This window comes from Epinephelus lanceolatus, chromosome 23, assembly GCF_041903045.1.
Source record: "Epinephelus lanceolatus isolate andai-2023 chromosome 23, ASM4190304v1, whole genome shotgun sequence".
Classification (NCBI taxonomy): Eukaryota; Metazoa; Chordata; class Actinopteri; order Perciformes; family Serranidae; genus Epinephelus; species Epinephelus lanceolatus.
The window spans coordinates 11252005-11264302 of record NC_135756.1 but is presented as its reverse complement, the minus strand read 5'-3'; the positions used below and the strand labels follow the sequence as shown (position 1 = coordinate 11264302).

At 39.4% G+C, this 12298-nt stretch overlaps 1 protein-coding gene across 2 annotated transcripts; it reads left to right on the top strand.

The window, feature by feature from the left end:
- The first annotated feature begins 1976 nt into the window (after positions 1 to 1976).
- On the top strand, positions 1977 to 11699 carry LOC117249072 (endoplasmic reticulum-Golgi intermediate compartment protein 2-like). Of its 2 annotated transcripts, none has more exons than XM_033614447.2 (14): positions 1977 to 2140; positions 3630 to 3762; positions 3847 to 3955; positions 4042 to 4088; positions 4172 to 4239; positions 4351 to 4391; positions 6756 to 6857; positions 7156 to 7251; positions 7406 to 7461; positions 9285 to 9383; positions 9685 to 9782; positions 9876 to 10038; positions 11079 to 11158; positions 11304 to 11699. In XM_033614447.2, exons 2-14 carry the CDS (start codon positions 3657 to 3659, stop codon positions 11382 to 11384), a joined length of 1146 nt encoding a protein of 381 aa, XP_033470338.1. In that variant the 5' UTR covers positions 1977 to 2140; positions 3630 to 3656; the 3' UTR covers positions 11385 to 11699. The 2 variants fall into 2 exon arrangements, with proteins under 2 accessions (XP_033470338.1, XP_033470336.1); XM_033614445.2 differs by having other exon boundaries at positions 1978 to 2140; positions 3627 to 3762.
- The last annotated feature ends 599 nt before the right edge of the window (positions 11700 to 12298 follow it).

Below are 12298 nucleotides of genomic sequence, written 5' to 3'. Positions count from 1 at the left end.
CTGTTGGGGATTTATTCAAAATTGAAGGCACACTGAACCAGCATGGCTACCACAGCATCCTGCAGCGACATGCCATCCCATCCGGTTTGCGTTTAGATGGAGGATCATTTATTTTTCAACAGGACAATGACCCCAAACACACCTCCAGGCTGTGTAAGGGCTATTTGACCAAGAAGGAGAGTGATGGAGTGCTGCGGCAGATGACCTGGCCTCCACAGTCACCGGACCTGAACCCAATCGAGATGGTTTGGGGTGAGCTGGACCGCAGAGTGAAGGCAAAGGGGCCAACAAGTGCTAAACACCTCTGGGAACTCCTTCAAGACTGTTGGAAAACCATTTCAGGTGACTACCTCTTGAAGCTCATGGAGAGAATGCCAAGAGTGTGCAAAGTAGTAATCAGAGCAAAGGGTGGCTATTTTGAAGAAACTAGAATATAAAACATGTTTTCAGTTATTTCACCTTTTTTTGTTAAGTACATAACTCCACATGTGTTCATTCATAGTTTTGATGCCTTCAGTGAGAATCTACAATGTAAATAGTCATGAAAATAAAGAAAATGCATTGAATGAGAAGGTGTGTCCAAACTTTTGGCCTGTACTGTATTCAAAAAAGAAAGAAAACTAACTGTACTTTGAAAATACAGAAAGTGAAAGTGAGCTGTGTAATCTGAACAAAATTCTGCTGTGTTGGCTGCTGTGGGTTTCTCTGCAAACAGAGACCATAACTATACATATTAACACCCTTCTTGTCTGCCTTTATTCACACTAATCAGTCAGGTTGTTTCAAAACTGCACAGCTCGTTAAAAATATCAAATACCCGAAAGGCACTAGTGATATGAAAGCATTTCTTTTAGGGATGTCCCGATCACACTTTTTCTAGTATCCGATCCGATACTGAGTGCTTTATTTTGAAACCGAGTCCAATACTGAGTCCTTTATTTTGAAACCGAGTCTGATACTGAGTCCTTTATTTTGAAACCGAGTCCAATACTGAGTCCTTTATTTTGAAACCGAGTCTGATACTGAGTCCAATCCGATACTTTGCAAAGCATTAAGAAAAAAAAATGCAATCAAGTTGTCCCATAAGATTTGTTTTTTTATTTAAATATCCAAAAAGCTAATCTGTGGTTCAGCAGCACAAACTGTAAACAAATTCAATATCTTCTTGTCTTCAACAAACAAAATAGGCCTATGTCTTTATACACTGGAAAGCAGAGGCAACAATGAACAACATAGATGAAAAACCTGGCCATTTTTGTTGTTTTGATTCCTCCGATCTTTTATTACAGATTCCGATTTTGTAAAAATTATGTGATCGGAGCCGATACCCGATCCAAGGATCTGCCAAGTCAGTCTGCAGCCAACCTCGACACAGAAGTGGACAAGGTACACCACAATTTTTCTCCTTTCCTTTCATTTCATTTCATCCTATGTTATTTCATTTAATTTTTCATGTCATTTTTTCATTTCATTTTATTTTATTTTATTTTATTTTATTTTATTTTTACAGCCCCTTGAGCTGTAGGAAGATCTGCCACTGCATCACCAACATGACGACCCTCCCAAAATGTTATCTTAAATTGTATTTCCAGACTCAAAACCTTCACATAAAATATTCCAATATTAACTAATATGTATTAATGAATATACATTGAGGCACAGGCATTTATAAGTCTATTCTATGATAGTATAGACGTTTGTATTTATTTATTTTTTACATATTAGTCTTTTACATTGCAATTAAATACGTTTTGACAGCATTTCGTTGTATATGGAATGTTGTCTGGTTTTACATTTTTTGGTTTATATTATATCATGCTATAATCTCTAACTACTTTACATGAGTCTACATGAAGGCGGTACGCTTTTAATATTAAATTAAAGCGCCACCTCCTGGCTGAATACCAACATTGTCCCCTGCGCGTTCACGGCTTGCGGTGCGCGCACGCTGCGCACTCGCTGACGTCACGCGTTACCCAAACAAGACGGACGCGTGCCCGCCCCCTGTGTGTGTGTGTCAGCAGCACCATGGATGTGTTTTGGTGCACTGGTATTCGGACATCATTGATACAGCAGCAGTGAGTAACTGAGCAGTGATGGAGCCTCTGCCGACACCTGACATCTGAGTACATGACAACAGGTGAGATTAGTATACAGTAATAAAGCTGTGCTGCTTTACGGAGGCAGATGACAGTCGGTCCATTGATATCTTTATTTATTTCAGAGGCTACAGTGTTGGACTTTGCAGCATCATCTCTGTATCGACTGTGTAGTAACAGTATTGCAGAGCTTGTGCAGACATGTAAAGTGTATTAATATGTTATATAAGGGTATTTACAGTGGTTATGTTGAGTGCATGCTATATTCAACATGTCTGCTGATACACAACATTGCTCAGATATATATAATATATAAAGAGATCAATGTTAAAATCATTAGTGTGATATATGGGTGCGACTTTAATAACAACCTAATGTGTGTGATTATCACATTTTTAATGGACATAAAATAAATGTGTTTAAATTAAGTAAATAAATTATAATGAAAACAGAATAATATTTATTATTATTATTTTAACAGATTTAAAATATTTATAATAATAATATCATAATTGATATATTATTATTTTAGTAATTATTATAATATATTAATAATATATTATATTATTTTACAAATTTAAAATATTTATAATAATACTATAATCATTAATATATTATAATAATTAGTAAAATAATAACATTAATATTACTATTTTAATAATTATAATATATTAATATTATATTATTATTATTTTTACAAATTTAAAATATTTATAATAATAATATAATAATATATTATAATAATGAATAAAATAATATTATTATTATTATTATTATTACAAATTTAAAATAATTATAATATTAATATAATCATTAATATACTATAATAATTATTAAAATAATAATAACAATAGTTATTATTATTATTATTATTATTATTATTATTATCATGGTCCAGATCTTTCTAGTGATTTAAAAAAAAATAATAAAAAATTTAAAAATTCTAACATGAATCCCTCTTAATGTTGTTTTTATTTTTGCAAGGTAAAACCATTCTTTAAATATGTAGGAACCCTAATTGTTATTATTTATTTATTTATTTTTTTCATCATAATCTGAGCTCGGTGGGCAGACACTTTCTACAGTTCAGTCAGTTTGAGTGAGGTAATAAAAAAAAATGAAGAGGCAGAGACAGTGGCAAATGGACAAAAGGCAAGTCAGTTAAGTGAACTTTGGATCCTGATATCGTTTTGCATCTAAACAATATAACACAGTGCTGCAGGTGTTTGCTTTTAGCCCGTGGCCCTCTGTTAAGTTTCAGTATCGGCTAAGTTTGGGCACCCCTGTTATAGAGAGTTTGTAACAGTTTATTAGTCCAGATTCAACAATTCAACTGTTTACAGCAAGTTAAACAGTGACTAGCTGTGTAGTTGTCAGATATAGTTGTCTGACTGTACTTACAGATATTAAACATTGTGCAAAATATTGTCAACCAGTAGCTTCAGTAGAAAATAATCTGTAACAGACTTCAGACTGGGGTCCTGAATGCAACACTGATGGATGCTCTGTGTTTTATTGGTGACGGAGGAGGTGGAGAGCTGAACCCTGAACCTGAAGATGAGGCGTCTGTCACGGAGGAAGGCCCTGAGCTTGGTGAGGGAGCTGGACGCCTTCCCCAAAGTGTCAGAGAGCTACGTGGAGACCTCGGCGTCAGGAGGAACAGGTGGGTGAACACTGACTGAAAACATACACAACAATACAGGAAATACATCAGTAACAGTAACCACCCTGTGTGTCTCATCCACAGTGTCGCTGATAGCGTTTGGGGCCATGGCTCTTCTGGCCATCTTGGAGTTCTTTGTTTATAGAGACACGTGGATGAAGTATGAATATGAGGTTGACAAGGATTTCTCCAGGTGAGCTCACTTTCACAAACATACTTATATTTACAGTATATGACAGGAAACAACTGCAAAACTGATATGATTCTTTTCATTTACAGTAAACTGAGAATAAACATCGACATCACAGTCGCCATGAAATGCCAGCGTGAGTATCCCCACTTCTTTGTCATTCATGTCGATAAATGTCTGTGTACATATGTCAGTTGCATTTTGTGTCTGTGGCTGCAGATGTTGGCGCAGATATTCTGGACCTGGCTGAGACCATGATCACATCTAACGGCCTCCAGTACGAGCCTGTGAGTGAAGCATGTCTCCAAACATTAGCAAGGTTTAGTTCATTAAGGGTCAAATTGAATTTTGTTTCCAGCTGCTTTCAGAGATGCATCTCTCGTCTTTGTGTGTTTCAGGTTATTTTTGAGCTGACTCCACAGCAGAGACTGTGGCAAAGGTAAGGTCTCATGAGATTATACAGGGAGACACTGTGACAAAAGACAAGAACTATAAATGTCTCGTAATGTCTAAAATTATCTTATCTAACTCAAAGGCTTCTGCGTAGTGTTTCATGTTTTAATTTCAGTTGAAATCTGGGGGAAGCAACCTGCAGCTCTTTAGCCTCTCTCCACTGGCTCCCTGTGGCTTTGACTAAAACAAAACAAAACATGAAAATGAATAACGCCTATTTTTAACATTTTCATTTTTATCATTGTTGTAGGTCTAAAGAAATTCTTACATTCTACAATTGTAAAAAATGCGTGCATTCAATGTAATGAATATTAAAAGAAAAAACAACATTTCGTCAGCTAAAATGTGTCATACATCTGCGGCCTGGTGCCTTTTCCCTCTAAATTTGGCCAAACCTCAACAGCAGTGGCTAATCTTTAGCCTCCTTAGCCAGGCTAGCAATGGATTCCAAATCCATAAAAGTAAAAGTCTCAGAGAAAAGTACAGATTTGTTCACTGCCAACGCTGCAAAGTTAAAGTACCAACAAATCAGAGGAGAGGAGCCATTTTGTAAACATATTGTTTTTACTGTTGTTTTTACTGTTTTACCATAAGGCTCATACATGTTTTGTGGCTCCTGACAGATCCTTAAAAAAATGTTTTTAGTCAAAAATGGCTCTTTTGATAGTAAAGGTTGCCGACCCCTGGTTAAATGTTGCACTGTTTTCTTGTAGGACGTGAAACCATATTAGATTTAATTGGTTTATTTTTCAATTCTGATTGTCATTTTAAGACCTTAATACAGAATACTCAACCCACAAATTGATTATTTGCATGTTATGTTGAATTTGTGAGGAAAACTTTGTTTTTGTCATATGCCTCCATGATGAACGAAGAATCCAAAAACTGAGAAAATCCTTGATGAATTGAAGTCATTGGGGTTCGTGTTTAATAACAGCACAACTATATAAAGACATCCGTTTATCCAAGTCTTATTTAAGTTTAAGTTTATTTTAAGTTTTAGTTTTTTTTTACTTTATTAATCTCCCTGAGGGGAAATTCAATGTTTTCACTCTTGCTTGTCAATTACACACAGGTCCGAAAGACACACACATGCACAAACAGGACCTATACATGCACAAAGTGGAGAGATGTCAGAGTGAGGGGGCTGCCCTTGGTGAGGCGCCCTGGGCGGTTGGCGGGTTCGGTGCCCAGGAGGTGAACTGGCACCTCTCCAGCTCCATATTTTGGTCCGGACGGGGACTCGAACAGCAACCCTCCGGTTCCCAACCCAAGTCCCTATGGACTGAGCTACTGCCGCCCCCAATATCCAGTCGTATGCTCAGTACTTCACAAACAGACAGACATTATCAACGGGGAACTGAGTGGAAAGTGAAACTTATCTATCGTCGCTGTCCGATGAAAAACATGTATCTCCACTTTTGACGATTTTGAATTTCTACAGTGCATGGAGTGTCCATAATATTCCTTAGCAACCGTTAGCGTTGGATATCCAAATGACCAATGGAAAGACGTCTATTACATCATCTATTCAACATGTATCTCCACTGGCTGTCAGAAGTGTCCATCAAAGCACGTAGAAAGTCAAAATCGTCAAAAGTGGAGATATGTGTTTTTCATCGGACAGCGACACTATGCTCTCTTCAAAACCAGACTCCATTGAAAAAAAAGTAATTTTACCTCACTGAACACAGGAGCTGCTGGTCTACTGCTGCTTTGTTCGATTGTTTGTTTGTGAAATTGTGTGACCTTGGTGAATCTGAACTAACGCTTTAAAACACCAAAGTCACACAATAACACCAACTAACTAACTGATCGAGGCAGTAGTAGACCAGCAGCTCCTGTATTCAGTGAGGTAAAGAGGTGAAGAGAGCATAGATAAGTTTCACCCTTAGTTCAGTTCCCCGTCAGAAAGGGTTGTCTGTTTGTGAAGTACTGAGCATACTAGTGGGTAAATGGGAATTGGATTATACTGCACAAGTTGTGTGAGAGTTTGGAAAGGGATGATTTTATGTAGTTTTGCTGCTGTTAAACTTAACTTGAATTCAACAAGAATTTTCTCTGTTTTTGGATTCTTCGTTCATCATGGACGCATGCAAGAAAAGCAAAGGAAAGGAAAGAAATTCGACGTAACAAATGATGATGTAACAGATGATCCTGTGCATCAACTTTTAAAAAACCTTTAAAAAAAGGGACAAAAGGTGTTAAAACTTTTTTTTTTTCCCTTGTCCTGTGAAAGACTGTGTTAGTAGTCGTTTCTGAGGCGCTCAGGTGTCAGTAGTCAAACTTGCATCGCTACATTCCAGATGTAGTTTGTCTCACATGTCACCAACCTGTCTTTTGCCCTCAGGACGCTGCTTCTCATACAGAACAGGCTGAGAGAGGAACATGCTCTCCAGGAAGTCCTTTACAAAACTCTCCTCAAAGGAGGTCCCACTGCCCTGCCCCCACGGTCAGATACAGTTACATACATGCAAACATGCTATTCTCTAAACTATCTCATGTTTATTTCTTCATTAATATTACAAAATGCAAAGAAAGTTTGGTTCTCTACACCAAAGGCGTAGGTTTATATCAACACAGGGCGAGACACATGGAACGTGGTGTTTGCCCAGCAAATTTTAAGCATTAAACATTTAATTTCCTGCATTCTGGTCATGTTTTATGCACTAATTTGTGCCTTCTCTGCATCCGTTTATGATGGAAATGTCATAAATACATGCTCAATAATTGTGTGTGTGTGTGTGTAGGGAGGATGGCTCTGTGGAGCCGATTGATGCTTGCAGGATACACGGGCACGTCTACGTCAACAAGGTGGCAGGAAATCTACACATCACTGTGGGAAAGTAAGAACATAGAGGAATGGTGAAAAAGGTGCTGGCAGATGTAACCGGAGGTCGTTCAATAATTCCCGATCACAATCTAGCTGTAGAATTTGTGTAATTTAAAAATGAACATAATTACAGAGAGCCTCCTCTAATACCTTTTTGTCTTCCTCAGGCCCATTCACCATCCCCAGGGTCATGCCCACATCGCAGCTTTTGTGAGCCACGAGAGTATGTAACTGTTTCTCTAATTATGCTTGCAGCTGTTGTCTTTGATTTTTTTTTTAATAGTAATCTGCTCAGGGTGCAAACAAAATTATGACTGCTAAATTTGGAAGAAAAAAAAGGGAGAGACGACAGATGTTTGTTCTTCCTCTGGGGCAATTTACCGAGTATGAAAGCCAGTTTTTACATCATTGATATTATTAAATGTTGCATTTTTAGACATGTTATTAGTAATCACACTCAGTTTTCTTCCTCATTCATATTTTATTTTATGACTGATCCGTAGAAGAGCTTTAAAGCTGGAGTAGGCAATTTTATTTTGGTGTCGCCGGGCAAAAATCTTATTACAAACTTTGTGCATAAGTGAACTGAGAGAACACTAGACATGTTCTGCACCTCCTCTTGGTTCTGTTTTAGGCTTTAGAAAATCTAGGCTGTGACGGGAGGCTTTGGCTAATCACAGGTCATTTCAGAGCAAGAGTGTTCCTATTGGCTGTTCTACAGATGCAGATGCGAGTTCACGTCCCATTGGTGAAATCCTGATTCAATGACTGAGAATCCTTTAGAGCAGTGGTTCCCAAGTGTTCCCACAGTTTAATATATTCAGCATCATACATGTGTTTGTCGTTGAGCTAGTTTGCCGTCTCTGTTAGGTAGCTGTCGGTTAGTCACTCACTCTACAGCAGGAAGTGGCACTTCAAAATAAAAACTCTGTGCCGGAAGTTCACTGTACTTCAAAATAAAGTGTGCTTTCACAAACTTGACACATTTCAGAGTCATTTGCGTTCCATTCAGAGTGGACCCGCAATCCACTTTTAGACCACGACCCACCAGTTGGGAACCACTGCTTTAGAGAAAGTTGTTATTCCAGCATTAGCAACAACTGCCAACACTGCAAAGCAACCCAAAAATGGGCGACGGACTAAACAAAAACAGAGTCTAAAAGAGAGTCTGACAGTAAACAGTACTGGCAAAGTGTTTCAGAGATGGATAGAAAATGTTGCTAATAGTTAAGTTTTCTGCTAACCGGAGACAAAGGCTTCAGGTTCACATTTATGTAGCTAATGTTAGCTGGACCTTCGAATCACAGTGTGTCCGCCTCACTCTCCACCACTACAGACCACCTCACCGGAGGAGAGCAGGCAGCAACTCCAGAGACAGACCAGCTGCAGTAACTTGAATCCAGCCAGCGCAAACCCCAGCTGTGACCCCAACTCCTCGCTGGATCGGCAAACTTTCTGTTGCTGCCTTAACACTGGTTAGACCTGCTGCTGCTGGCCACCAGCCAGTGTTACCCAGTGCTTGTGGTATTAGGTAGAAATATAATCAGGTGGTGGCAACTGTCTTCTGTCGAATATATTAACACGACTCATAATACAGAACAACAACGGCCAGGCCCAGCGCCCATCACTTCCTGTGTTGACGTCACTTACGCATCCTTACGCCTTAGATTGCATGAAATAGTACCATTACATTACAATGCTAGGGGGTTTGTGATGGCTAAATTCGAACTGCTACAGCCGCCAAATGAAAGCCTGTCTCTGCAGCTGCTGACTCTCCTCGGGGGAAGCAGTGCACAGCGGCGGGGAGTGAGGCGGAGAGACTGTGGGGTGGCTAGCAGCTAATTCTTGTCTAATTTGTGTTCTGATAAACAGAGACAGAAAAAGAGGGGGAAAGAGTTTTTTTTTCTGCCTACTCCAGCTCTAAACATCATCCATTCACAGGCGTACAAGTGCAGAGTTAATTTTTCTCAGATTCACTCAGAGCTCACTCAGTGATTCTCCGCGGCCTTGATGGAACTGGAGCTTTCTCTCATCTTTATATTACAGCTTACAACTTTTCCCATCGCATAGACCATTTATCTTTTGGGGAGGAGATACCGGGCATCATCAATCCTCTGGACGGCACCGAGAAAATCACCTATAACAGTGAGTTACTGCTATGTTTCCAGGAAAAGGAGCGGATAAAACATATGGTGGAGGTTTCTGCAGAGTTAATGACGCGTTCTTGAATCATGAGTTGACTCAGACTGTCCTCAGCTCACCTTGGACGATCACTGCTAAGTAGGTATTATTGGAGAAAGGTTTCCTTTACAGATAGCACCCTAATGGAGTTTTCATTGTGAGTGTCTCAGCTGCACTTACACATATTACTCCTTCTTGAAATTGATGTAAAAACCTAAAATATTGCAATTTCTCACACATTGTTCCTTGGTGTGTTTTGCGACAGATAACCAGATGTTCCAGTACTTTATCACAGTGGTTCCAACCAGACTGAACACGTACAAGATATCTGCAGACACACACCAGTTCTCTGTGACTGAGCGGGTCAGTGATTAATGCCCAACACCGAAACACCGACAGAGAAGAGTTTAAGAGAAACCTGGAGCAACACTAACCGCAATAGTTTTTGTCTCCTAGGAGCGAGTGATCAACCACGCAGCAGGCAGTCACGGTGTGTCCGGCATCTTCGTCAAGTACGATACCAGCTCTCTGATGGTGACAGTCAGCGAGCAGCATATGCCACTGTGGCAGTTCCTGGTGCGACTGTGTGGTATTATCGGGGGAATCTTCTCCACGACAGGTAAGTCTAGGTTTCACCTGCAAACACGTTTTTTTTTTTACAGGGATAGTACAGATAAACACTGTCACATAGAGAGGAAGAAATGCAACCGTAGCATCTAGCTGAACTTAATTTGAAGCCCTGGGTTCTGGGATTTTAAATTTGAAGTATAACAACTAAATACACTTTGTAAAGGAAGTAACTTTAAGGTGAAGAATCCCAGGGTTCCTGCGGTCATGCAAAAACTGGAAAAGTCATGGAATTTCACAGTCACATTTTGCAGACCTGGAAAAGTCATTAAATTAGTGAAAATCATTGAAAGTTTTAGAAAAGTCTTGAATTTTGTTGCGTATAATGGAATTGTTACAGTAATCTCCCTTGGATGACCCTCCACGTTATGTAACATAACGGCAAAATAAATTTCTGTCGCTGTCGACATGACGAAGCTCTAATATGCGTCAATGTCTGACAGTGTTTTGTTTACCGTCGCTTACGTTTTGTCATTTTCTCTCGAGGTTTATCTCTCTCTTTCTGTATGCCAGCTTGCTGAAATTATGTTTGAATAGTTTTTGAATTAGGGACACAAAAAAACTTTTCATGGGTCCTTGAAAAGTCATGGAAAAGTTTGGAAATTTTGTTCTTGAAATGGGAACCCTGGAATCCAAAGACAGAAAATTCTTGATGAATTTGAATCATCAGGGTCCGCGTCTATCAGCAGCAAAACTATATCACAACATGTGTTTACAAACTCTCACATAACTCATGCAGTATAATCCAAGTCTCATTTAACCAGTTGTATGCTTATTGAATCATGTGGATTATACTGCACGAAAACTGGTGTTTTGATATAGTTTTGCTATTATTAAACATGGACCCCTATGACTTTAGTTCATCACAGCTTTTCTGTTTTTGGATTCTTCGTTCACTGCATAGGAATGCTAGAAAAAGAAAAAGTTTTCTTCACAAATTCAATGTAACACGGGGTGAGTAATCAAATATAGAAATGGTCATTTGGAGGTCAAGTATTCCTTTAATCTATTCAGTGCCATCTATCTTTAAAGGGATGCTCCATGGGCTTGTTGGCTTCTTTTTTGACGTCATCTGCTGTCGCCTTAAACTGGGAGTCTACAGGCCCAGAGAGGTGAGTCTCTACCACATTCAGCATACGTTTCCTTGTCTAATAAACAGACATCTCCATTGCTGTAGTATCAAAAGGAATTGTTTCTCTGTCTAAACTTCACCATGAGGCAGATATAATAAACTTACCTGTGCTGAATCTATTCTAGGACGTGCAGCTTCACAACCAGATGAACAATCTAAACAATCACCAGACTCCTTTGTTGGCTGAAGACGTCCCTCAGGAGTAGCTGCTTTAAAGCGACCAGGCTTTTGGCCATCATCAACCATCTTCAATATGTCATGTGTTTTTTTTTTTCTAAAAAAGGCAAAGCTGTCTGTTAAACACTGTGCTTTTGACTTGAAATAAAGTTCACATCAAATTGTTGCACTTTAGGAAAAGGTGTTCCCTGTGACTGCAGTCATACTTGTGTTGTTAAACATTATTTCCTTTCTGTGATTTCTTCTGAAATGTCGTTGGATTTCTGTTTCGTTTTGCTGTACTACTGATTGTTTGGTTGTTGTCTGACTTCATTAAAATTTAAACATCCACAAATTGAAACGTACCAGCGAGGTTTGTTTCAAAGCATTAATGTGTAGGGAACATTTAAATCTTCAGTTTGTTCTTTCTTTTATTAAATTCCTCTTGAAGTATGGTTTGTTTTCTTCCTCCAACCAATTTGATTTTTCGTCTTTTTCTTTGTGAGAGGATAGTTAGGTGTGACAATAGGTAGCTCAGGCTATCACAAGCACACCATCAAGCAAGGGGGGCATATTGGGCGAGGTATCAAAGTCTTCTTGAATAGCAATAGGGTGAGGACCTCCAACATCCGGAGGGAGCTCAGAGTAGAGCCGCTGCTCCTTCGTGTTGAAAGGGGTCAGTTGAGGTGGTTGAGGCATCTGATCAGGATGCTTCCTGGCCGCCTCCTGTTAGGTGTTTCAGGCATGTCCTACTGCTAGGAGGCCCCGGGGCTGACCCAGAACATGCTGGAGGGATTACATGTGTCATCTGGCCTGGGAACTCCTTGGGGTCCCCCAGGAGGAGCTGGAAGCATTGCTGGAGAGAGGGACATCTGGGCTGCTTTGCTTGGCCTGCTGCCCTTGTGACCCTGCTGCCCCTGTGATAAGCGGTTTCAGCAATAAGGCCTTTTGCCATCAGAGAAAG

Coding starts and splice junctions, on each gene's coding strand:
- LOC117249072 (XM_033614447.2), top strand. CDS start 3,657: ATGAGGCGTCTGTCACGGAGGAAGGCCCTGAGCTTGGTGAGGGAGCTG. Junction 3,956..4,041: donor GTTGACAAGGATTTCTCCAG/GTGAGCTCACTT, acceptor TTTCATTTACAG/TAAACTGAGAATAAACATCG. Junction 6,858..7,155: donor CCCACTGCCCTGCCCCCACG/GTCAGATACAGT, acceptor GTGTGTGTGTAG/GGAGGATGGCTCTGTGGAGC.